Source organism: Hemitrygon akajei, chromosome 31 (genome assembly GCF_048418815.1).
Source record: "Hemitrygon akajei chromosome 31, sHemAka1.3, whole genome shotgun sequence".
NCBI lineage: Eukaryota > Metazoa > Chordata > Chondrichthyes > Myliobatiformes > Dasyatidae > Hemitrygon > Hemitrygon akajei.
Window position 1 is genome coordinate 25,104,687 of NC_133154.1, and position 25,654 is coordinate 25,130,340.

At 46.4% G+C, this 25,654-nt stretch overlaps 1 protein-coding gene across 4 annotated transcripts in view; it reads right to left on the bottom strand.

Moving 5' to 3' along the window:
- The window catches only part of LOC140719493 (uncharacterized), a 101,593-nt gene that overhangs the window by 15,551 nt on the left and 60,388 nt on the right, over window positions 1-25,654 (bottom strand). The window contains exons 1-4 of one of the 4 annotated variants that reach the window (XM_073034210.1): window positions 21,879-21,952; window positions 6,007-6,124; window positions 1,470-1,571; window positions 263-322 (exon numbers count right to left, since the gene is read on the bottom strand). In XM_073034210.1, the coding sequence (XP_072890311.1) occupies window positions 263-322; window positions 1,470-1,571; window positions 6,007-6,075 (231 nt within the window). In that variant the 5' untranslated portion in view covers window positions 6,076-6,124; window positions 21,879-21,952. Of the gene's footprint in view, window positions 1-262; window positions 323-1,469; window positions 1,572-6,006; window positions 6,125-20,241; window positions 20,372-21,509; window positions 21,644-21,878; window positions 21,953-25,654 lie in introns of those variants that run through there. The other 3 variants (XM_073034208.1, XM_073034209.1, XM_073034211.1) reach the window with 3 other exon arrangements.

The following is a 25,654-nucleotide window of genomic DNA, read 5'->3' on the forward strand; positions in this document are numbered from 1 at the left end:
GAAGATGCAGGAGAGAACCATCCCTAGGATTCCACCTGAGGGGGAGGCAGTGGAGCAAGGTGCCGAGTTCTCCTGATGATTGGTGAATATATCTTTGAGCTCCAACTGGTGCACATTTGACCGTTTAATTATAATGGGCCCACTTTGTTTTTATTTCTTTCTTTTAGTAATCCTTTAATTAAGGAAACGGGAGGGGGGGGGGCATTTTCTTATGATCTCTTTCAAGTGTCCTTCCAATCTACCCCAGCAAGTTGTAACTTACCATTCCTGTATTGTCCTGCAGGAAGACTGTGAGATTGTAGTCAGTGGGAAGGTTGTCTCTCTGCAAAGACAAACAGGGAAATAAAAGATTTCAATGTGGTCTTTAGACCTTAAGTAGTGTTTTTACTTTTGGATACAGCATGGTATCAGGCCCAATTAGCCCACACCAACCCTTTTACATCCATGAGACCAAATAACCTACTAACCCATATGCCTTCAGAATGCGGGAGGATGGCAGCAGGGTAGCCAAAGGAAACCCACACGGTCTCAGGAGACAGTACAAACTGTTTACAGACAGCGGCGGGAATTGAACCCAGGTCAATGGTGCTACAAGTGTCACTGTGTCATCCCAGATGAAAAACATATATATTCCTGCGGTCCTGATGAAGGGTCTCAGCCCGAAACATTCCCCTCCGTAGATATGCCTGAGCTGCTGAGTTCCTCTAGCTTGTTGTGTGTGTTATACCCGCCGCCCTTTAACCTCTTTCATGGATCACCTTTAACTAGCTGAATAAAAAAAACGGAGACTCCCAGAAGCCCTTGCTGCATCACGCCCTGATACGGGGCAATTGCAATGCACAGGAACAGCAGAGGCTGCAGAGAGTCGCGGGGCGCAGCCTGGTCCATCACGTTGCACGCCCTCCCCACCGCTGACAGCACTTAGAGGAGCGGCTGCCTCAAGAAGGGACCCCCTACCATCAAGGACCCCCATGCCCTCTTCTCAGTGGGATATAGGCAGAAGGAGGTGAATGAAGAAGGGGCTGGAGGGCAGATGGAGATGGGTGAAAAGGGGTTTGGAGTGGGCAGATGGAGACAGAGAGTGGAAGGTGAAGGTTTTTTTTAAAAAAAATTGTTAATATTAATTTCTGTGCTACGTGTACTGTGTTTTGCACCTTGATCCCAGAGGAATGTTGTTTCGTTTAGCTGTATACATGTACACAGTTGAATGAAAATAAACTTGAACTTGAATTAAGGTTTCTGGGGGGAAAGCAGGTAGATGAAGCTGAGTCAATAGCGGTGAAGCGGCGCAGCCATGGGTCAGCCTTGATCATACCGAATCAAAGAGAGCAGGGTCGAAGCCAGTCAGCTGACCCCCTGCTCCAATCTCGTCTGTTCTGAGGCGTCACTTCATAAGCAAGTTAACCCTCCTCTCCAACATCCAACAGCACCACCTCCCCCCAACAACGCACAACGCAGCACCAACTCACCAGACTCTCAATGCTCGGAGCGTAATTGGTAACAGGATTATACTCTTCAAAGTTACAGGCGTCATTTCTCCCCGTTAAAAATACAAATAGAAAGAAAGTCGCCTAGGAAGAGAAAGTAAAGTTTGTTAAGGGTTTTCTGCTGAGGTCCTCCAGCGTTTTGTGAGCTGGTGTCTTGTCCGGCACATAATTCTTTATAACTTCTGTCATCTCCAATGGGATCCCACCACCAAGTACGTCTTTCCCTGCCCACCTTTCCGCTTTCCTCAGGGATCACTCCCTACGTGACTCCCTTGCCCATTTGCTCCTCCCCACCGATCTCCTTCCTGGCACTTAACCTTACAAGCTGAACAAGTGCTACACCTGCCCCTACACCTCTTCCCTCACTACCATTCAGGGCCCCAAACAGTCCTCGCCGTAAGGCGACACTTCACTTGCAAGTCTGTTGGGGTCAACAACTGTATCCGATGCTCCCAGTGTGACCTCTGGTATATCAGCGAGGCCCAATGTAGATTAGGTGACTGCTTCACCAAGCACCAACGACAGAAAAAAAGCAGGATCTCCCGGTGGCCGTTCATTTCAGTTCTACTTCCCACATCCATTCTGACTGTCACAATGAGGCCACACTCAGATTGGAGGAGCAACACCTCATATTCCGTCTGGGAACCCTCCAACCTACTGGCATGAACAATGATTTCTTGGACTTCCAAAAATTGCCCCCGCCTCCCCTCACCATTCCCCATCCACACTCCCAATCTCTTACACGCCCATCATCTCCTTCTGGTGCCCCTCTCCCTTCCCTTTCTTCCATGACCTGTCCTCTCCAATCAGATATCCTCTTCTCCAGCCCTTTACCTCTTCCACCCATCAACTTCCTAGTTCTTTCCTTCACCCCTCCCCCTCGTCCGGTTTCATCTATCGCCTACCGCCCTGTACTTCTTTCTCCCCTCCCCCCACCTTCTTGTTCTGACTTCTCATCTCGTTTCCCCCGGTCCTAACGAAGGGTCTCAGCCCGAAACGTCGACTGCTTACTCCTCAGCTGCCTAGCCTGCTGAGTTCCTCCCGCATTTTGCGTGCGCGTTACTCTGATTTCCAGCATCTGCGGGTTTTTATCTTCTTCGTTCAGAGAGCCACGCTGCAGTAGTGGCTGACGGGGCTCTGAAGTCTGTCGACTCACCGCAGACACCAGCTCCGCTCACGGAGAGTGCCACAAACGCCCCAGCGATTTTTGCTGAAGATTTGATATGTCACCGAAGACACTAGCAAATCTCTACCGATGGAGAGCCTTCGAGATGGTTGCATCCCCATCCGGTATGGAGGCTCAAACAAAGCTGCGGAGAATTGCAAACTCAGCCGGCTTCATCACTGACACTAGCCTCCTCACCATCCAGCACATTTTCAAAAGGCAATGCTTCGAAAAGGCGGTATCCATCATTAAAGACCCTCACCATCCAGGACAAACCCTCTTCTCATTGCTACCATCGGGGGCCTGAAGACCCACACTCAATGTTTTAGGAACAGCTTCTCCCCCCCCCCCCCCCCCCCACCACCATCAGATTTCTGAACCCAGGAGCACCACCTCTCTGTGTTGCCCTCTTATTGAGCTACTTAGCTTTTTAAATACACTGTAAAATTTACAAGAAGAATAGTTATGTATTGAAGTATACTGCTGCTGCAAAACAGCTAGTTTTACAGCATGCAGAAACCTGATTCTGTTCACTGTACGGCCTGATTTATATTCCGTGTGCCTACTGCCAGTGATGCTACCCATACCTCACTACAAGATGCCTACGGCAATAAACGCCTCATCTCATGGAATTCGACCATCCTCTCCCTCTCACCCGGCTCCCTACCTACCTGCCACTTCACAACCAGCCATCCAGAATGGGTGGAGGTTAAAACTGCAATGACATGAGGCTGTTCAGTTCATTGAGCCACGCTGACTCCCAGGCCAGCAATCGCATTCTTGTTGGTCCATAAACATTATAGACACTAATTATCTCGCTGGCCCATGCCAAACTGGTGTTCTGCGGAGTCCCAGAAGCTGTCCATTTTCCTCCCATCAATGTACCTACCCAAGCTTCCCCTAAATCTTGACACCAAACCTGCATCCACTGCTTCTGCGGCAGTTTGTTCCACACTATCACCACCCTCTGCATGAAGAAGTTCCCCCCTCAGGATGCCCTTAAATATTTCGCCTGTCACCCGTAACCTATGACCTCTTGTTCTACTCTCATCCAGGCTCAGTAAAAAAGCCTGCTTGCGTTCATCCTGTCTATACCTCCCCATTTCGTATCAAACATCCCTCATTCTCTACGGCCCAGGGAATAAAGTCCGAACCGACTCAACCAACTCAGGCCCCCAAGTCCCAGCAACATCCTTGTAAATCTTCTCTTTCCATTTTAGAGTCTTTTTATTGATATATAATCTTGTACAGCTATAAAATGATACAAAACTGTAACAAGTTGATATATATACAATTAATAAAGCTGAAGAAAATAAACTTATCAAAAAAGGATTAAAAGGGGAACCCCAAACTTACTAAAAAAAGACCCCACTAACTACAAGAGAAAGAAAAAAAAGAAAAAAAGAAAGAAAAAAACCCATTAGGAATCTACAATTCTCTACACTCTTTCAATCTTATTGGCATCTGTCCTGTAGGTGTAGGTAGCCAGAAGTGCGCATTATACTCCAAGTTGTCCGCACCAACCCCTTATACTCATATTTTTTTCCTTAAGGTTGTCATAACCAGAGGGGGAATTAGTGGGGATGAGCTCCCACTACCAATTAAATCTCCCAAAGGAGCGTGTCCCAAATAGCCTCGGACAACCAAGTCCAGCTCCTGGGCTTCACGCGCTGGCCTAGCTGCTAAGACCAATAGAATCGTTTCTACTGTCGGGAGAAGGGGCAGAGGCAGGTTACTGGCGCCTTAAAACTAGCAGTCACTGTGAGCAGGATGGGGCTCATTGGCTGTAGTTGGCAGTTCATTTTAGAAGGAAAACTCTGATCTCCAACCTCCACCACTTTGCAGCTCATATCCACTCACGGGGAAGGCTCCCGGAGTAAACCTTGAGGGAAAAATCCGGAGCTGGATTTTTACTTAAATATTTTTTATGATATATTTACTGTAATTCATCAGACTTTTTTTCCCCAAATTATCATGTATTGCATTGTACTGCTACCACAAAGTCTTACATTGAGTTCAATGCCGACTGGCAGCTCCTGCGAGGCCAGTGCTGGCCTTTGCCGTTCCTTTAGATTTATCAGCTGTATGGAGAGGAGATGCCTGCTTCGTGGGCAACAACCCAGGCTTGTACATCTACTCCATAGGCGGCTAGGACACAAAATTCTTCCCCTCTGCTCATCCGATTCCTAAATAAACATTGAAGCTTTGGACACTACCTCACCACTTTTTTTTAAAAAAAATATACATTATTTCTGTTTTTGCACATTTTTAAAATCTATTCAATATACATAATCGACTTATTTGTTTATTATTATGTTTTATTTTATCTTTATTTTTATCTCTCTCTCTCTCTCTGCTAGATTATCTATTACATTGAACAGCTGCTGCTAAGTTAACAAATTTCCACATCACATGCCGGTGATAATAAACCTGGTTCTGATTCGTGATCAATCTCAGCAAGTGGAGTGTCTAGGTGACAATATATAATAATCTTTAGATGTAAATGTACAATGTACTTTATATATAAAATATGTCAATACATAAAAATATAGCATAAATAAAAAGGATCTAGTGCTTTTCCCAATGTATATGACAAATAAACACTTAACAGGCTTCCAGCTGGGTACAGATATCAATTATAACCGATGTTTCGATGGCAGAGTTTGTCATCGAAAGGTCGGTTATAATCGATACCCGTACCCGGCTGGAAGCCCAAGAAGAGTTTATTTGTATAAAACAGTTTGATATTGTATTAATCAATCCCTACTCCCCTAGTTCCTTTGCCTCTACACTTGCCACCCAGTAGCTCTCTCAAACATCAGAATCAGAATCATGTTTAACATCACCGGCATTTTGCGTGAAACTTGTTAACTTGGCGGCAAAGTATGATGCAATACCTGATAATTTAGGGGAAAGTCTGTGATTACAAGTATATATATTAAACAGTTAAGATTAAATAAGTGGTGCGTACACAGAAATTAAGAAAAAAATAATGAGGTAGTGAGTTCAACGTCTATCAGAGATCTGTATGGCAGAGGGGAAGAAGCTGCTCCTGAATCGTTGAGTGTGTGCCTTCCTGATGGTATCAATGAGAAGATGCAATGTCCTGGGTGGTGGGCATGTCAACCTTTTGTTATTTTTAACATTAACCAGCATTAAGAGGTAATTTAGTGGCCAGTTAACCCATTAATGCACACGCCGTTGGGATGTGAAGATGTGGAAGGAAACCCGAGCACCTAGACACCCACGTCGTCACAGGGAGAACGTACCACCTCTACTGAGTGGAACCCGGGGTATCTGGCTGTGTGAAAGCAAAGAGCCAAGAGAGGGTATATATAAAAAAATTATACTCACAAACAGCTTCTTCACTACCACTGGCTGTTCCCTTGGTGAGCTCTTCGGACGTACATGATAAAATTTCATCTCAACATGCCCGCGGGATTACACTCCACAACTAAAGACTGTTCATCTCCTTAAAGCAAAAAGAAAGAGTTGATCACTCGCTTAGTAAGCAACCACAGCTGTCCAAAGGGTCTCTCAGCCCCCACCCCTTGAAGGGGTAAGAGTGAGGAGATGACCCGACAACGAGGCCTGTCCCAACCACGCTATATATCGGGGCTTCCCGAGTTACAGCCCAGCAGTCACACAGAGACAATAAAATTAGCTTTATTTGTCACAGGTAATGAAAAACAGTGCAATGTTTTGTGTACGCCAGCAACCAACACAGTGCAAGGATGTGCTGGGGATAACCCGCAAGTATCGGTAAGCCTGCAGCATCGACAGATAATACCCACAACCTAATAACGTTTATGTATTTCTGAAACGTGGGGGGAGACTGGAGCACCCGAAGAAACCCATGCAGTCACGGGGGGGGGGGGGGGGGGAAACGCACAAATTCCCTAAGCAGCAATGGGAATCAAACCCTTGTTGGTGGCACTGTAATACCACTTCACCCCTCTCTGCAGAGTGCGGGGGAGGGAATAGCAAAAAATGAAGTATAACCAAGAAAAAGATAGACGGGGATAAACGGAGAGAGAGAGAAAGTGGGAAAGAAAGATGAATAAGGGAGAAAGTGGAACCAAAAAAATAATAAGAAAGAGAACTCGCACTAATGTTACAGACACAAAGTGCTGGAGGAGCTCAGCAAGTTGGGAAGTGGCTATGCAGGGCAATAAACAGCGGACGTTTCAGGCCGAGGTCCTTCCTAATGAAAGGTCCCAACCCAAAGCGCTGACTGTTTATTCCCTTGCGTAAATGTGACCTGACCTGCTGGGCTCCTCCTGCGTTTTGTGTGCGTTGCTCAAGATTTCCAGCATCTGCAGAACCTCTTGTGCTTATGCCAAGTATAGTTCAGGAAGCAAAATGAAAACAGACAGTTCAAGGTAGCCTTTGTACTTATTTCCAGGGAAATGCAGGTGACCTAAACTCTCACGATGAATGACAGAAATCTGGCACAAAACTGGAAAATAACTTTATAAAATTAATAAACTTTACAAATGGTAACCGCCTTTACTGGCTGCAAGTTTCTTCAACACAATCGTTGTATCCTTATCTGACATGACACCCACACAGTTCCTGCAGAAGGAGCTGAGATTTCTCCAATTCAGTACATGGGTCTTTCAGGGAATAACAGCTGCTAACCTGACCCGAACCACACGTTGGGTATAGGTTAGGTACAAGACGATGTATGTAATTCTGAGCCCTCGGTCTCAGTTCAGAACAACTGGACTCTGCACGTAGAGAAACGGAGAAAGGCAATGGAAAAATGATGAGAATTCATACAAACGTGTGTGCACGCGCGCATTTGTCTGCGTGCCCGTCTGTGTCTTTGTCTATCTGAGTGTCTGTGTGTTGACATTCATACGGGCATGAGTCTGTGTGTGTTAAACATGTGGGTGTGTGCGTCTGTCTGTGTGTCTGACTTTCTGTGTGTGCTTGTCTATGTCTGTACATGCAGTTGTGTGTATCTGAGTGTGTCTGACTCACGGTGTCTGCGTGCCCGTTTGCAGATTTGGACTCTGCGTGCGGGCATGGCAGATAAAGTGGGAATCTGCACGTGCACGCGGACAAGATAGGCTATGGAAGAGAGAAAGGGAGGCACGGGGAGCTGGTCTGTGTGCTAATGAGGAAGAGGTAGAGACAGGCAGACCGAGATGGGTCAGCGACAGAGACAGAAATGAACCAGGGAGGAGAGAGAGAGGCTGGGGCAGGGTGTATGGATGTAAAAAGAGATTAAAAGAGAGAGAGATAAGGACAAAAGAGCAGAGGGCCTGTGGCGTTAGCCTGGGTCTAGAATGGCCGGGATAGGGTCAGCCACAGTTTATGCAAACAACGCCAGTATCTGTAGATAGATCAGTCCACTGCTCCCCAGCCTGTACCTAGGAAATCTAGAGTAGCAGATTGCAGCTACCAATGTCCCACATGAATTGTCAGCTTAATTCCCAAAGAATCCAGCAGTTTTTGCTCTGAGAAGGGAAATCGATGATTTAGATGTTGGAGAGGCAAGAGGGAGCCTTCAAACTGCTGAGGACGAGATATGCCAGGCGTTGACTCCTCAAGGTTCTCTCCACAGACATTGTCTGATACGCCGAGTCTTTGCCCTGATCTAAACCCCACACTTTTAACAAGGCCTGGGATATATTTAATTTTCCTGTAACTTCACTCATTAACCTATTAACTAAATGGGTTACTCGTTACCCTGTTAATTCGATGGCTCACTGAATAATCTATTAATGGAGTGCCTCAATAAACCATGGACCTCGTCAGAGATTTCCCCTTTGCCTCATTCAGCCTCCCACCCACTTTGCAAATTAAAACCTTTTTCTCACTCTCCCAGTTCCCAAAGGGCGCTCGGCGTGAAGCATTAAGTTGTGCTCCTCTCCTCACAGACCTGCCGAGCGTTTCCAGCGTCCCAGCTATCATTGCCTCGGCTGAAGGCAAAAGACTTTGGAGAAGCTCTGTTCCGTGTCCTGGTCAACACTCATCCTCAGCAAACATAAATAAAATATAATTGTCAGCAGCACACTGAAGATGAAGACAAGCCAGCTGTTCACTGTGGGCAGATGGGACAGGATACATTCCCAAAAAAATACAATCTTGGGCAAAACTGCATCTCACGCAGCCCTGAGTCACCAGGCAAGGAAATTTGATTCCAAACAATTGGTTTATTACAAATAAACTCTTCTTGGGCTTCCAGCCAGGTACGGGTAGTAATTATGACCAACAAACTGCCATCTTCTTCAGGGATGATGCCTGGGTGAGTCTAGTCCAGAATATTTGGTAATTGATTCAGTGATCATTACAGAGCGTCTCTCTGGTGCTTCTCGTTCCCTCCCCTCTCCTTTCCCTTTTTTCCAACCAAGATTCCCCTCTCCCTGCCCCCTACAGTAGAGACTCATATCAGAATCAGGTTTATCATCGCTCACATATGTCATGATTTTTCTTCTTGGCAGCAGTACAATGCAATACATAAACTCACTACAGTACTATGCAAAAGCCTTAGGCACTCTAGCTATACATCTAGAACTTTTATACAGAACTGTATCTTATTCTGTCCTTGTGTGCACTTCTTTATCTCGTTCTCAGTGACACACGTACTGCCTCAGTGAATCTTTCTCTCCGTCTACGGGACGTAGGAGGAAACCATGGCACCTGGAGGCCACCCACATGGAAGAAGACAGCGTCCGAGGTCAGGATTGAACAGGAGGGACCTGCCACCATTCTGTTCCCTTCCTAAACAAAAGGATCCCTCTAAATGTCCCCTTTCTACCTCCATGTCGACAAGAACCCTACCTCACTATTTTTTTGCTCTACTATTTAAATCCACTTACAGTAATTCAGTTTTCCCTTTTTCTCCCTGCTGTCATATCCTGCAATGTGCTGCTGCCACAAAGTTAACAAATTTCACCTCATATGCCAGCGATATTTAACCTGACTCTGAAGAGGGTTTCCTTGCAGCCAATTCTGACTGTCCCTTAACTGGTGTCAGAGCACTGCTCAACAGCATCTTTCATTCTCCCTGGTAATCTACTAAATCCAGATGGAAGCAGGTTCCACAAGTCCAATTTTCTCAGTTATAGGTTCATTCAGTGAGCGCCTTGCTGAAACCAAGCAATGATTAACCATAGTCTCCCTGGGAGATGCTTACAAATTAAGCAGGGAAAATATTCTTACCCCCTTAATTTCCGGCTATGTACCATCAGTTTTCACTCAGGGACTTGCGCTAATATTACTTTATGACTGTATGTGTCGTCGTAACCATATATGCTGTGTGTGACTGTACTTTGCACCTGGGTCCCAGAGGAACGCTGTTTCATTTAGTTGTATACGTGTATGGGCTGCCCAGGGAGGGGCAGCGCCTCTGGTGAGAGGCATCTTGCTCTCCTTTGGTCCCCTACTGGACACTCAGCTCTCACCTGTGGCTCCAAGTAGCTGTTTGCACCGTGAGAGTGGCCACGATGTTTTGACAGGTGGGCTAAAGCAGGTGAGGGCAGCCGGCGGCCTCATACCCTGGTGAGATAGGGACATGCCTGTCCAAGCAGGGGAAGTCAGCTCCCAGCAAACCGGGCAGATGAGATCCAATGGCCAGGAAGGTGGTTCTGCAACGCTCTGTGGAGAGCAAAGGGCGTGGCAAGGCACAGAAGACATCAGGTCTTCCACTGCAACCAAGGAAGATCCTAGTTTGGGACTCTCGTTCGTACCACTGGACCCGGGCTTCTAAGGTTGAGAGAGTGGAACGGCCACTTTGGTTTCCTGTCATTGTCGGACATGATGGACAATCCCCATACCTGTGCGTGGTCGAATGACAAACTTGAACTTGAAATAATTGCTCATTAATGAGGATTTGCCCAGGGCTGTTCAGAACCACCTACGGGTGTTTCAATGAACAATCTGCTGAAGGAACTCAGCAGGTCAAGCAGATAGAGCCCGATGCAAGACCTCGTCCTGAAACGTCTTGGCTTCCCTGACGGACGCTGCTCGACTCTGCGAGTTCCTCCCGCAGATTACAGTATCTGCAGCCTCTGGTGTCTCCTTGTGAACTCTACAATATTTGGCTTCCAAAAAAAATCAAAAAAATCTCATATTAGATTCATACACCATGCAGTAGCATTTGATATCAAAGATGCAAGGAGGTCAACGAGAGGCCAGACTAAATGGCAAAACAACTCAACCTTGGGCTCAACCGACTTTAGGAGATGGGCAGATGTTGGAGCTGGTAGAGCCACTGCCTCCGCCCCACCCCTCACCACTCCAGTGACACAAGTTCAATCCCAACTTCTGGCATTACTTGCGTGGCGTTGACAAGTTTTCTCTCTCACTGTATATATTCCTCCAGGTGATTGAAGATTAATGATTAGCTTTAGTTATCATACGTACATCGAAACGTACAGTGAAATGCATCGTTCCTTGCATCAACAACCAACGGCGGTCCTAGGATTGTGCCTGGGGCAGCCCGCGAGTGTCGCCACGCTTCCAGTGCCAAAACGGAACGCCCACAGCTTACTAACCGCGGCTCTGCGTCTTTGGACTGTGGGAGGAAACCCACCCTGTCACAGGGAGAAGAGACGAGGTCCTCGCAGGTCCTGAACTCTAATCGCAGGCTCTGTAAACTGATACGTGGCCGTGCCATCCACATCTCGATGATGTGCATGTCGCTGGGTTAATTGGCTGCTGTAAACATTCCCATTGTGAGACATAGGATCTGGGTGTGTTGGGGGTGGGTGGGGGGGAGCGAAACAGGATGAGTTCGGACTCTGTGGACTGAGGGTCTGTTTCTGTGCTCTTTGACCCTCTATCTTTAGGACATGATCCGGGTCCTCGGATGTCCCCCTTGAGCAAAACTTACTCTCCATTCACCCACTGCCTTCCGTCACTGCGCGTCTCCCGCCCACATTAGGGCTTAGCCATCACTCCGCCAATGGGCACGAGCAAGAATAACGCAGGTCCAGCCACATGTTACAAGAGGGGAGCCCAGAGGTAGAGGCGATCAGCAATTTGATTCTGCCCTCGCATGCGAAAAGATTACTGGTAACCTGAGACCTACATAACCTAAAACACTACAGACCCTTCAGCCCATAATGTCGTACCAAGTCGCTTTTTATTGTCATTTCAACCATAAACTGCTGGTACAGTATACAGTAAAATTGAAACAACGTTCCTCCAGGACCCTGGGGCTACATGAAACAACACAACATGGCTCCGGGGTTGTACCCCAATGGGTTTTCCCCTCACACTTTTTTGCTTAATAGGGTTTTTTTTATTCACAGAATTTTCAATCTTTAAGATAATTTTTTTTCTTCGAGGCATTGTGTTGTTACTTCGATGTACTTGTGTTATTTTTGAATAATAAAAAGATTGGAAAAGAAAAGGAACAACACAAAACTACACTGGACTATGTGAGACAACTCAAGGCTACACTAGACTACGCAAACCAACACAAAAACTACACTAGACTACAGACCTACACAGGACTACATAAAGTGCACAAAACAGTGCAGGGCAGTACAATAAATTGGTTAATTAATAATTAATAAACAAGACAATAGGCACAGTAGAGGACAAATTTCAATATAATAATAAATGATGTAGATCTCAGTCTAGACTCTGGGTATTGAGGAGTCTGATGGCTTTCTAACATATAATATTATAATATATTCTTAGATCAATCTAACACTTCCCTTTTACATCGCCCTCCATGTTTCTATCACCCACGTCTAATCGAAGAGTCTCTTCAATGTCCCTAATGTATCTGCCTCTCCCACCAAGGTGTTCCATGTACCCACCACTCTCTGTGTAAAAAAAACAAACGCACCTCAAACTTACCCTCTATGCTTTCCTCCAATCACCTTAAAATTTGCCTTAAATGACCTACGTTCACACAGTTGGTTCTAGCTCAGCCACAGTATGGACATAAACGTTCCCAACGTTCATGGCCATTTTGCAGTTCAGGATTGTCACCACACACTGAATGACACTTCCTGATTTAACTCTTTAAAGGAAAACCGGTGGGAAGCTGTTCTCAGGTTAGTAGATGTTGTACCAGTGTGAGGCTCCAAAATTCAATCCAGCTATGGAATTGCATGTTTAGCGGACGGTATGGGGTTAGTGCAATCACTTTACCGTGCCAGTGATCACAGATCAGGCTACGATTCCCGACGCTCTCTCTAGGGAGTTTACACGGTCTCCCCAAGACCAGGTGGGTTTCCTCTCACTTTCCAAAGACCGTACAGATTAGGGGTAGCGAGCTGTGGAAATGTGGTGGACACTTGCGGGCTGCCCCCAGCACAATCCACACTAATTTGATTTGACACAAATAGTGCTGCTTCAAAGCACCTGTGACAAACAAATCGCTTCAAATCAAGGAAAGTAATTTCATGGACAGCGTACAATTCACTGGCACAGGTGAGAGGGAAGGGGAGTGGATGGGAGAGGGGAATGAAGTGAGAAGCTGGGAGGTGATAGGTGGAAAAGGTAAAGGGCTGAAGAACAAGGATTCTGATAGGACACCCTACACAGGTGATATTCAAAACTTAAAAGCTTTCTTACTTTGCATTTTAAAATCATTTTGGCTTGCATAAGTACTTTGGTCTACCTCAGAAAGCCCTCAGTTTCTCCAGTGCCTCTCGTAACCAAATGACCTCCCAAAGGTTTTCAAACCTCTGCTTGTCTTTGAATAGAGACACACAAACACACACAGAGGAGTTACCTCCATCATCCCTTCTACAAAGATCCTCAAACCTGCTGTGTGATCTTCTGGAAATCCTTTTGCAATAGAATTATACAATGAGAAACAGGCCCTTTGGGAATACCCTTTTGCAACAGAATTATACAGTGAGAACCAGGCCCTTCAGTACAGATGCGGGCCATCAACCACCATTTACACTAAACCTATATCCCCATTCTCTCCAGATCCCAAACTCCCCAGGATCTGTCATTCATCGACACACCAGCAGCATTTATAGCGCATCATTAACTCATTAACCATGCTTCTTTGGGTTGTGGGAGGAAACCAGAGCACCCAGAGGAAACCCATGCGGTCACGGGGAGAACATACAAACGCATTAAGGGCAGTTGTGGGTCTTAAACCGGGGTCCCTGGTATAGGAAAGCGTTGTGCTAACCACTACACAATGGTACCGCCCCAAATATTGCCCCTATGCGGGCAAGCAGGTAGTAAAGAATTCCCACTGCTATTCGATGCATTATCATACAGGCTCTACGACCTGTTAAGAAGGTAATTTTTTTTTGTTCATGTATAGAGGAGCAGAGTTAACGACAAATTATAATTTTAACTGATGAACCATGGCAGCTCATTTTGTTTTGTTTTTCCAACTAGTTTAGTTTTTCTTAGTTTGGGGTTTTTTTCCTTCTCTCTCTTTTTGTAAGTATATTTTTCATGGTTCATTACTAAGAGATTGGGAGGCTAAACTCCATTTGCTATTTGAAATATGTGGTTTTACATGTCAGCCGTTATTAATGTAATCCTGATCTCGCTGTACCATTATCAATACTGATATGTTTATTAATTGGAAATTTAATAAAAAGATTGAAAAAGAAAGAGGGTAAATGGGGCCTAAGTTCAAAGTTTTATGTGAAAGCATACAGCTTCAACAAAGTGGCTCTCCTATAGTGCACGAGAAGGGATTCGAGCTATGGATGTGAGGGTGGGCTCACAGATGCCCAGCTCCTAGCATTGTGTGTTGCTTTTGTGTGTATTTTCTTCCCCGCATAAACTCCTTGAGAGAAAATATTATTCTGTACTTCAAATTTTTGGGTGGCGATTTGTGAACTTGGAAAGGGCGAATTTCCATTAGCTAAACCTGGGAGGTTGGGGGTGGGGGTGGGGGGGGGGGGCGGCGAGGGTCTGTGACCTGCACCAGGCAGCAGAGCAGCACGCTGGGAGAGTCGCTGGCCCACAGCTCCAGAGAACCCGGTTCAATCCTGACTACTGCCACAGTCTCTGTGGATTTTGCACGCGTCCTCCCCGTGACCACGTGTTGCCCCCCCCCCCCCCCATAAGGTACTCCAGTTCTCCAATGACAAGCAGATAGTGGATTAATTGCCTGCTATAGATTGTCCCCCGAGTGTGGGTGAGGGGTTAGAAATTGAAGTGGGGGAGCGGGGGAGGGGGGGAACGATGGGAGTGTGAAGGGAATGAAACTTGATCAGTGCATGCTTGGTATAAATGGGTCAGTATGGTCGATGGGCTGAATGGCCTGTATCTATGACACAGTGACTGAAAACAAGCAGATGATCAAGCGTACAAAGACACGCTCTTTCTGCTGACAGCTTCCTCGTTAATGTGACTGTTGCTGTCCAGAGCTCACCTCTGCCTTAACAGCTCGCAATACCCCCCGGGTAGCACCGCACACCACCAGCGCCACAGTCCGTCTCCCTGAGTCTCGCACAAAACACAGGGCAGGCAGCATCCACGGAGGGGAACGAGCAGTTGACGTCTCGGGCCGAGACCTTACATCAGGACTGGAAAGGGAGGGAGCAGAAGCCAGAATGAGAAGGTGGGGAGGAAGAGGGGAAGGAGTGATGGGTGAGACCAGGTGAGGGGGGAAGGCGGGGAGGGGTGGGGGATTGAATCAGCGAGGTGATAGGTGGAGGAAGTGATGAGGAATCTACAGGAGGAGGGGCACCAGGGGAAGGTGATGGGCAGGTGAGGAGGAGGGAAGGGATGAGGGGGTAAACAGAAGGGGAAGAGGGAGAGACTGCTGGTAGCTGGAGAAATCCATGTTCCTGCTATCACGTCGGAATACGAGGTGTTGCTCCTCCAACCGGAGCGCGGCGGTGGAGGAAGCTGCGGACCAACTTGTCAGAATGGGAACGAGAAGTCGAACTGGGGTGGGCGGCCACTGGGAAACGTTGCCCTCTGCGGCGGTCGGAGCGAAGGCGCTCTAACGAAGAGGACCCCCAATCTGCAATGGGTCACTGTGTGACCCTGAGCTTTGACGAGCGGGACATCCGTAAACCCCCAGTGCACGTGGTCACCGACTCAGCTCTTAACACCGTCCAAAGACAGAGCTCACCGACTCTGATTTGCTGGATGCTTAATGGTTAGTTCTGGGGTCACACCAGAACATCCTCATCTCCTCTGACATGAGGAAAGATGGCAGCTGGCCTCTGGAGCCTCTGCCTAACCCAACTCCCTGTTAACTATTCTCCCTCACCAGATCCCCTGCCTCCCAACTACACCAATGGCCAATTCTTCAATGTCTCAATGTACTTGTGACAAATAAAGCTAATCCTTAATTAGGAACCAACCCGTATGCCCCAGGATGTGCGTTGGTAGACCCGCACAGAGTTGGGAAGAACGTACGTGCTCCACACAGACAGGACTGAACCCACTTCGCTGGAACTTCAAGGCAGCAGCTCAATCCCGTCCACCATTAGGCACAGCCAGAAAAATCAAGTCAGTCTACAGCTCTAGGAGAAAGGGGCCGCCTTCTGCTATTTCTTGGCAAATCACGCTGTCTTTTGAAAGGGGATTAACAGAGCAGAGACTGCTGTCCCATACAAATATATAGAGGAATGTGCAGATGCAGGCGCGGAGTTTTGCAAAAGACAGAGTCATTTATATAGTGCCTTTGACAGCCCAAGGACTTGGACAGAACCGCAATGCCTCACAGATCTAGAAACACAGGTTCAATTCTAACCTCTGGGGTTGTCTGTGTGGGTTGCCCCCGGATGCCACATCCCAAGGGCATTCAAGTCGATGGGTTAATCTGCCACTGTAGATTTTCCCTAGACAGCAGGGTGGTTGTAGAAGCCAAGAAGAACTTAATATATCACAAAGGTAACCTTGGGAAAGGTCACTGACGTGCAGTGCCGCAAGATAAGAAATGAAGGCGGAAAAAGTCCCAGTCCAGAACATTTCCCCGTGCCAGCGAGACCACAAAAGATTAAATGTTTTACACACGCACCCCTCCCTCACCCAACTCCCTCAGTCTGAGCACTCCTGCTGAATCAGAGGCCAGTTCGTCACACAAGAATTGAACCAACGACATTTCCAGATATCACCGTGGACTCTCGTCTTCAGAGAAATGCCCAGCAACTCTCCCCTCCCGCCGCTGTCCCAATCCTTTTCACCACCTCAGCCAGTCCACCTCAGAAGTCTTCATCCAAACCTTGGTTACTTGCGGACTCAGTCATCCCAGAGCAGTAGAGACTGAGTGTAGACCTCACAGCTCCGCAGATCCAATCTGTGTGGAGCTTGCACGATCTGTCTGAGATCCCCCAGCGGCTCCAGTTCCCTCCCACGGGCCACTGACGTGCTGGTCCATGGATTGACCGACCACTGTAAAATGCCCTTCGGTGTGCAGGTGAAGGGTGGAACCTGGGGTGGGGGGGGGGGGTTGTTGGGAATGTGGGGCGCTGCAGTAGAACAGCAGTTTGTGTGACATTACTACAGCTCAGAGAGTTGGTTTAGATTTTAATCCCGGCGTCCACTATAAGGAGTTTGCACGTCCTCGCCTAATGCTCCAATTTCCTCCAAAGGCACATCGGTTAATTAGACATTGTAAATTGCCCCAGCATTAGACTAGGGTTAAATCGGGGGTGCTGGCAGCCAGTAAGGTCCTATTCCGCCTTATTTCTGAACAAACAAACAAATATATAAATAAATGCAGGATTGTTATAGAACAGATGGATGATGAAATAGACTCAGTGAGCCAAAGAACCTGTCTCTGTGCTGTATCTCTCCACAGCTGAGTTTCCATCGAACTTAATATACAAGTTTGCTGATGACACCACAATTGTAGGCCGTATCTCGGCTAAATGATGACTTTGAGTACAGAGAGGAAATTAAGAACCTGGTGGCATGGTGCGAAGACAATAACCTATCCGTCGACATCAGCGAGACGAAGGAGTTGGTTGTTGACTTCAGAAGGAGTAGCGGACCGCATGACCCCATCTACATCGGTGGTGCGCAGGTGGAACAGGTCAAAAGCTTTAAGTTCCTCAGGGTCAATATCACAAATGACCTGACTTGGTCTAACCAAGCAGAGTCCACTGCCAAGAAGCCCTCCAGCGCCTTTACTTCCTGAGAAAGGTGAAGAAACTTGGCCTGTCCCCTAAAACCCTCACTAATTTTTATAGGTGCACTGTAGAAAGCATTCTTCTAGGGTGCATCACAACCTGGTATGGAAGTTGTCCTGTCCAAGACCGGAAGAAGCTGCAGAAGATCGTGAACATATCCCAGCACATCACACAAACCAATCTTCCATCCTTGGACTCAATTTACACCACACGCTGTCGGAGCAGTGCCGCCAGGATAATCAAGGACACGACCCACCCAGCCAACACACTTTTTGTCCCTCCTCCCTCCGGGAGAAGGTTCAGGAGCATGACAATTCATACGGCCAGATTTGGGAACAGCTTCTTTCCAACTGTGATAAGACTGCTGAATGGATCCTGACCCAGATCTGGGCCGTACCTTCCAAATATCCGGACCTGACTTTCACTATCTTACTTTCCCTTCTCTATTTTCTAATTATGATTTATAATTTTAATTTTTATTATATTTACTTTGATTTGTACTTCAGGGAGCGCGAAGCGCAGAATCAAATATCACTGTGATGATTGTACGCTCTAGTATCAATTGTCTGATGACAATAAAGTAAAGTAAAATAAAACATCTTCATACTTGCTAGTGCTCCTCTTAGGCATAATATACTTTCCAGTGCCCCCCTACAGTGTAAAAACATGTCTATCATATGCTAACATGAGAAAAATTATTCTGCTTTAAATTATCTTTAAACTGAACTTACACAATACCTATGTGCAGTACAGCTGCTTTGATATCAATGTGATCCTTGAGATTGATGGTTGAAATATCTGGTTAAAGTTGTGACAGCAAAAAGCTTTAAGTTCCCACATGTAACAATGTACAAGTGGTTTCTCTTTTTTATGAGTATGTGGTTCACTCCGCTGAAGTCTCTTTCAACAAGGTAGGAAGATGGAAACACAATGAAGGCAGTTTGGCTCTTCTCCAAAGTCCAGGGAACTTTGTATCATAGTGTAGCCAAGTGCAGAAGATCATGAACATAGCCCAGCACATCACACAAACCAATCTTCCATCCTTGGACTCACTTTACACAGCACGCTGTCGGAGCAGTGCTGCCAGGATAATCAAGGACACAACCCACCCAGCCAACACGCTTTTTGTCCCTCTTCCCTCCGGGAGAAGGTTCGGGAGCTTGAAGATTCGTACGGCCAGATTTGGGAACAGCTTCTTTCCAACTGTGAAAAGACTGCTGAACGGATTCTGACCCGGATCTGGGCCATACCTTGCAAATATCCGGACCTGTCTCTTGGGTTTTTGCTCCCACTACCTTACTTTCACTTTTCTACTTTCTATTTATGATCTATAATTTAAATTTTTATTATATTCACTATCGATTTGTACTCCAGGGAGCGCGAAGCGCAGAATCAAATATCACTGTGATGATTGTACGCTCTAGTATCAATTGTTTGGCGACAATAAAGTAAAGTTAAACAAAAAGTCAGGGTGTCAAAGGTTATGGGAAGAAGGATGGAGAATGGGATTGAGAGGGATAATAACTCAGCCATGATCTAATAGCAGACCAGACTCAATGGGCTGAATGGCCCAAGTCAGTTCCTATGTCTTATGTTTTTGTGGTGTTAAGCTTATGAGAAGCATAGGTAGGGTCTTCTTCCTAGGAGAGAAACATCAAATACTAGAGATGTATTTAAAGTTAGGCTGGGAGAGAGGATTTTAAAGGCAATGTACAGGGCAGGGGAAATAAACAGTCAATGTTTCAGGCTGAGACCCATCGGGCATTTTGTGTGTTACACTGAGGGGCAGGGCTTTTTTTTTTAAAAAAAAAGCACCCAGAGAGTGGCATGTGCCCAGAATGGATTACCAGGGGCAGCAGCAGAAGCAGGCAGTTTGGTGGAGTTCAAGAGAAGTTTAGGTAGACACATGAATCTGAAGGGAAGGGAGGGATGTGGATGATACACAGGAGGACGGCATTTCAAAGTCAAAGTAAAATTATCAAATCTTATCAAAGATCTTAGATATATATATACACACACACATATATATATACATACATACATACACACACACACATATATATATCTATATATATACACACACACACACATATATATATATATAAAAAATACAAATTTCATGACGTACGTGAGTGCTGATAAACCTGATTCTGATTTGGGTCTCTATTGTGGACTGAGAGTGGGAAGGGGGCAGCGAGAGGGGAATCATGATTGGGAAAAGGGGAAGGGAGAGGTGAGGGTGTGGGAAGGACCAGAGAGACATTCTGTAATGATCAATAAACCAATTGTTTGGAATCAAATTACCTTGCCTGGTGTCTCAGGGCCGGGTGTGTCTGCCACCCACACCACCACCCTCCATCCCTAGCACTCCTTCTCTGCCACATATATGTATGTATGCCGAAGATTTTTGTACAGTACCGTATACGACTTGCTGGGACAATAGAGAAATATGATAGAATTTATGAAGAACTTTACATCAACAAAGGTTGGAAAACAAGCAAGCGAGCAGGGGGAAGATTAAACTGTGCAAATAAAAATGAAACAATACCGAGAAGATGAATTGCAGAGGATTTGAAAATGAGCTTGCTGGTGGTGGAATCAGTTCAGAGTTGAGGTGAGTGAAGTTATCCACACTGGTTCGGGAGCCTGATGTGTGGAATCAGTTCAGAGTTGAGGTGAGTGAAGTTATCCACACTGGTTCGGGAGCCTGATGGTTGAAGGGTGGTGAACCTGGTGGTGTGGGACCTAAGGCCACCGTTCCTCCAGCCCAACGATAAGAGAGCATGGCCTGGATGGTGAGAGTTCTTGCTGTCAATTTAGTATAAACCGGCATAAAGATTGGCACAACATGCGGGCTGAATGGTCTGTGCTACCTTCTAGGAACAGCCCTTTCGTTACTGTAGAACTACAGTCGAAAGTAATTCACAGGACAATGAGAGTGTTGTCCCTTTCGCCTTCAGACAGAAATACACAGAGGGCAGAAGTAGAAAGCCTTTAAAATCTACAAATAGACAATAAAGTCTACATGGGTAATGAGCGCGATTGTCTGAAAACAGGACAATTATAAAGTTCTGTGCCAAAATATCAATGAGTTGCAAAATGTGAACCTCACTGATAGGAGGTATGTTGTGTCACGGGCTGGTTAGAAACATTTCCATGTGGTGCACTGTCACTGTTCCCAAGGCTCCTAACCTCCCCCCACCCCAGAGGTACTGCCCTTGCAACCCAGGAGGGTGGTGACATTTTTTTTTCCAAAATATATTTATACGCTTTAAAGTGGATCTTCATTCCTCCTCACCAACAGATTACGGGATCATTCTACGCGCAAACACGAGAGATCCCGCAGATGCTGGAAATCCCGGAGCAACACAAATAAAATGCTGGAAGGACTCGGCAGGCCAGGCAGCATCTGTGGAGAGACGACGTTTCCAGGCTAATAAATAAAAGGTCTCGGCCCCAAATGCCGACTGTTCATTCACCTCCATAGGTGCCGCCTGGCACCCACTGAATGCATTCTGCATTCTAACGTCGCTGTGCACACAGACCGACCTCCTTTAACTACAGCAAACATTGCATTACACTCTGCTTGCTTCGAAAGGAACACAGGTCCTCTTTATCAGTCCAAATTATTAACGCACGGTCGGTGCACGGTCCACTTGACAATGCCCCTGATCTCACAAATAAAAGCGATCCATAGTCAGTTCAGATTCGATCTGGAAATTGATCAGACAGGACCCTTAACAGGGAGGGACACGATTTCACTTCAAAGGAAACCGACTAAACTTCCAATAAAACTTTCACGGGAGTTTCTCTTACCTTAAGTTTAATCAATCGCAGAAGAAAGGCTCTGGACCCAGCGTCAAGTGATTGTAAAGTAACATCTCCACAACCTCCGGCCAGAGCCTTCCTTTTATCGGCGGCGGGTGGGCGGAGCCGCGCTGGGGGTGGAGATCTGGGGGGGGGGGGGGGTCGCCCTCGGCGGCTACAACTCAGAGCGATGCCGTTCCGCGTGTGCTACAGCGCGGGTTTTCTCCAGCGGAAAGGGCCGTGCCCAGAAGATCGGGAAGCACCTGCCTGGATGAGGAGGTTGGGCCCGAAACGTTAATTCTGACTGGCCGAGCTCGTTCCGTTCACTCGGCGTTTGGGGGCTGTGAATTCGGAGCAGCCGCGCTCGGGGAGCGTTACCTGAAGCGGTAAAAACCGTCCGTCTGGAAGGGAGACGATGCACGCTTCCTCGGACCTCAGTTGGAAAAGAGGGTCGCGCCCCTGCCTCAGCGACCCCCGCTGACCTCTGTGGAAAGCCTGCACGTGACACTGTGGGTTTCCCCCGATCTTTCCCACATCGCAAAGACGTGTGCGTTAATACATTAATTAGCCATTGTTCTTGCAGATTAACTACAGGGAAGCAACACACGCACAATAATGCAGCAGGAGGGACTCTGCAGGTCGGGCAGCTTCTGTAGACAGGACACTTCAGGCCGAGACTTTTCAGGAATGGTCTGTCCTGGTGAAGGGTCTGGGCCTAAACTAAATCCCCAACCTACCGTCTCACTTTCAAGGGCTCTACAACTCGTAATCAATGTTACTACTTACTTATTTATGTATTATTATTTGTTTTTTTTATTTGTAGTTTGTCTTTGGCACATTGATGCTCTGCCCATCTTTGTGTGTTAAGTTTTTCATTGGTGTTTCCATTTGCACCTACAGTGAATGCCCACCAGACAGTGAATCTCAGGGTAGTATATGGTGACATTTACATATTTGAATAATAAGTTAACTTTGAACTCCAAAACATTGACTGTTTATTCCCCTTTATATGTGCCGAGTTCTTCCGGCCCGTTACTCTGAAATTTCAGCATCTGCAGAATCCCTTGTGTTTATGAGTGTAGGGAGTTAGGAACGAAACGAAGATGCAGAGCCACGAGGGTGGGGATCTCCGGATTACTCCCGATGCCGGGTGCAGGGGAGCCCAGGAATAGAAGGATAGGCTGGATGAATGTACGGCTGAGGAGCGGGTGCAGTGGGCAGGGATTCAGGTTCTCAGATCACTGGGATCTCTTCTGGGTGGAGGCAACGCGAGGGATGAGCTGTAGTTGAACCAGAAGGGGAGTAGTATCCCAGTGGGGATATTAGCTTGTGAGACCAGGAAGGGTTTAAACTAGAATGGCAGGGGTCTGGGACTTGTGAGATTGAAATCAGTGAGAATGCAGCAGTATGCGTAAACCTAGCAATGAGGAGACGTGTACAGTACAAAGGCAGGTAGGACCTCTGCTTTAAACTCATCTATTTCAATGCTTGTAGCTTACCTAGTAAGGCGGGTAACTGAGGGTGAGGATTGCCTCCAGGGTAGCCTCTCTCAGACTTTTTACCCTGGAGGAACTCTTGAAATAATTTTCAAGTCTCAGGGAACCCCTGCGTAAAAATTATTATTTCTACAGCTCACGGTACATTAGCGTGATCAGTAAGTTGCAGAAATAATAATCCAAAAATGATTGTCAATACTCTTTTTAGTAGAGAATTAATTTTAGTCAACTTTTGGTAGTTAAAAATGGTAGTTAAGCTTAGCTTACCTTTCTTGAATATAATCTCTTTCTTTCCCTTTTGTAAATTTAAAAAAACTCATAAGGCAAGCATAATAAAATTGTATTAAATTCAACACGAGTGAATCTGCAGATGCTGGAAATAAATAAAAACACAAAATGCTGGCAGGACTCAGCAGGCCAGACAGCATCTATGGGAGGAGGTAGTGACGACGTTTCGGGCCGAAACCCTTCATCAGGAGTGAAGTAACATGGGATGGTCAGGGGGGGATAAGAAGTGGGGGGGGGAATAGAGAGCTGGGAAGTGATAGGCTGGAGGGAAATGGGCTAGGGGGAAAGTGGAGAATTATGCGAAATAAAAGAGAAAGAAAGGTAGGGCTGGGGGGAGAGATTATAGTGAGGGGGGGATAAGAAGTGGGGGGGGAATAGAGAGCTGGGAAGTGATAGGCTGGAGGGAAATGGGCTAGGGGGAAAGTGGAGAATTATGGGAAATAAAAGAGAAAGAAAGGTAGGGCTGGGGGGAGAGATTATAGTGAGGGGGGGAAAGAGAGAGAAAGAGAACCAGACTAAAATAATAGATAGGGATGGGGTAAGGGGGGGCAGGGGTATCAGCGGAGGTCTGTCAGTTGAATGTTCATGCCGGCAGGAAGGAGGCTACCTAGGCGGGAGATAAGGTATTGCTCCATCGACCTGCGTGTGGCCTCATCTTGACGGTAGAGGAGGCCGTGGACAGACATGTCGGAGTGGGAGTGGTCTGTGGAATTGAAGCGTGTGGCCACAGGGAGATCCCGCCACTGCTGGAGGACCGAGCGCCGGTGTTCGGCGAAACGGTCTCCCAGTCTGCAGCGGGTCTCCCTAATGTATAAATGGCCACATCGGGAGCACCGGACACAGTATATCACCCCAGTTGACTCGCAGGTGAAGTGGTGCCTCACCTGAAAGGACTGTCTGGGGCCTGGGATGGTGGTGAGGGAAGAAGTGTGGGGGCAGGTGTAGCACTTCTTCCGTTTGCAGGGATGAGTGCCCGGAGGGAGGTTGGTGGGGAGAGATGGGGGGGATGAATGGACAAGGGAGTCGCGTAGGGAGTATTAAATAACTAGCTTAAGCCAAAATGGGATTTAATTTTTCTAAATGTAGGCTCGGTAGATTTAATTTAAATAAAATTCATAAATTGGTTGTAATTAATGCTATTTACAATATGAATATTTATTGATAATGTTGAATAGTAAAATTACTAAAAAGCCGTAAGCCAAAGCAACGTGAATCAAAATATAGCCTATGACTCAATTTTATTCAAGACTTTGAAAAAAAAATCTTAAAAAGTGACATGATCCAGCTCAAATATAGGTCTAGCATGTGAAACCTGTGCTTGTTTTTGCTGCACAAATACTCAATTGTGGGTCAAACTTCAGATAAGCACACATGGATTTCATAGTCAACTGAAATGAGACGATTTCTATCCTTGCTTGTTAAACCAGAAAAGGCTTGCTCACACATGTAAGAAGTTGAAAACTGCGGGAAAATTTCAACTGAATGGCAGTGTACTCTTCTTTCACAGAAATCCAGAACTTGTCCAGGGGCAGGTCAGTAAATCTCACCTTAAGTGCACGATCAGACCGCGGCTCACAAAGTTCTTCCTCTTCTCTATAAGTCAAGTTCTCGGGCTGAACCGAAGATTCAGAGAAAGGGCCCCTCACTCAGTCATACACTTGTGTTGAAAGGGAGGGGAAATATTGTTCAATTTTGTTCTGCGGTTGTTCCAGATGGTTTTTCAATAAGACTCAAAACTTTCTGATATCATTCCTCACTCTCAAGCCCACGCAGCAGTGGAAACATTTGAAGATTTCCTTTTGCAACACATTTTTGCCAATGATTCAGTTTCCTTTTATATCCAGGAATCTTGTCACTTGAAGTCAAGACATTTTCTTCAGGGCTTTGTAGGGACTTGTTCAGCTGATTCATATGATGAAAAATGTCGGCATTAAAAATTTTTTTTTAATCACAGTCTCTCACGGAACCCTTGGGTTCTACGGAATCTAGTGCTTTCCCAGCGAATATGAAGCATGAACTCTTCTTGGGCTTCCAGATGGGTCCAGGTATGGATTTCAACCAACATTTCAATGACAAACTTCATCAGGGATGGTGCCCAGGGCTGTCTAGTCCAGTGGTATACATACGGAATTCCCATCATCCATCTCCTGACGAATTGAATGATCTTTATTGTCATTATACACAGGTACAAGGAAACTCTGTTTAGCTTCCTCTCAGGCAATTAAATAAAGTGGTAGATATATACAAGACAGTAATAGAAAAAACAGTATTAAATAGATAAGTATAAATAAGGAAAGTATAAAAGTCCAGGACACTACCTGACTAGACGGGCTTAGGCATCATCCCTGATGAAGATGGCAGAACTTGTCA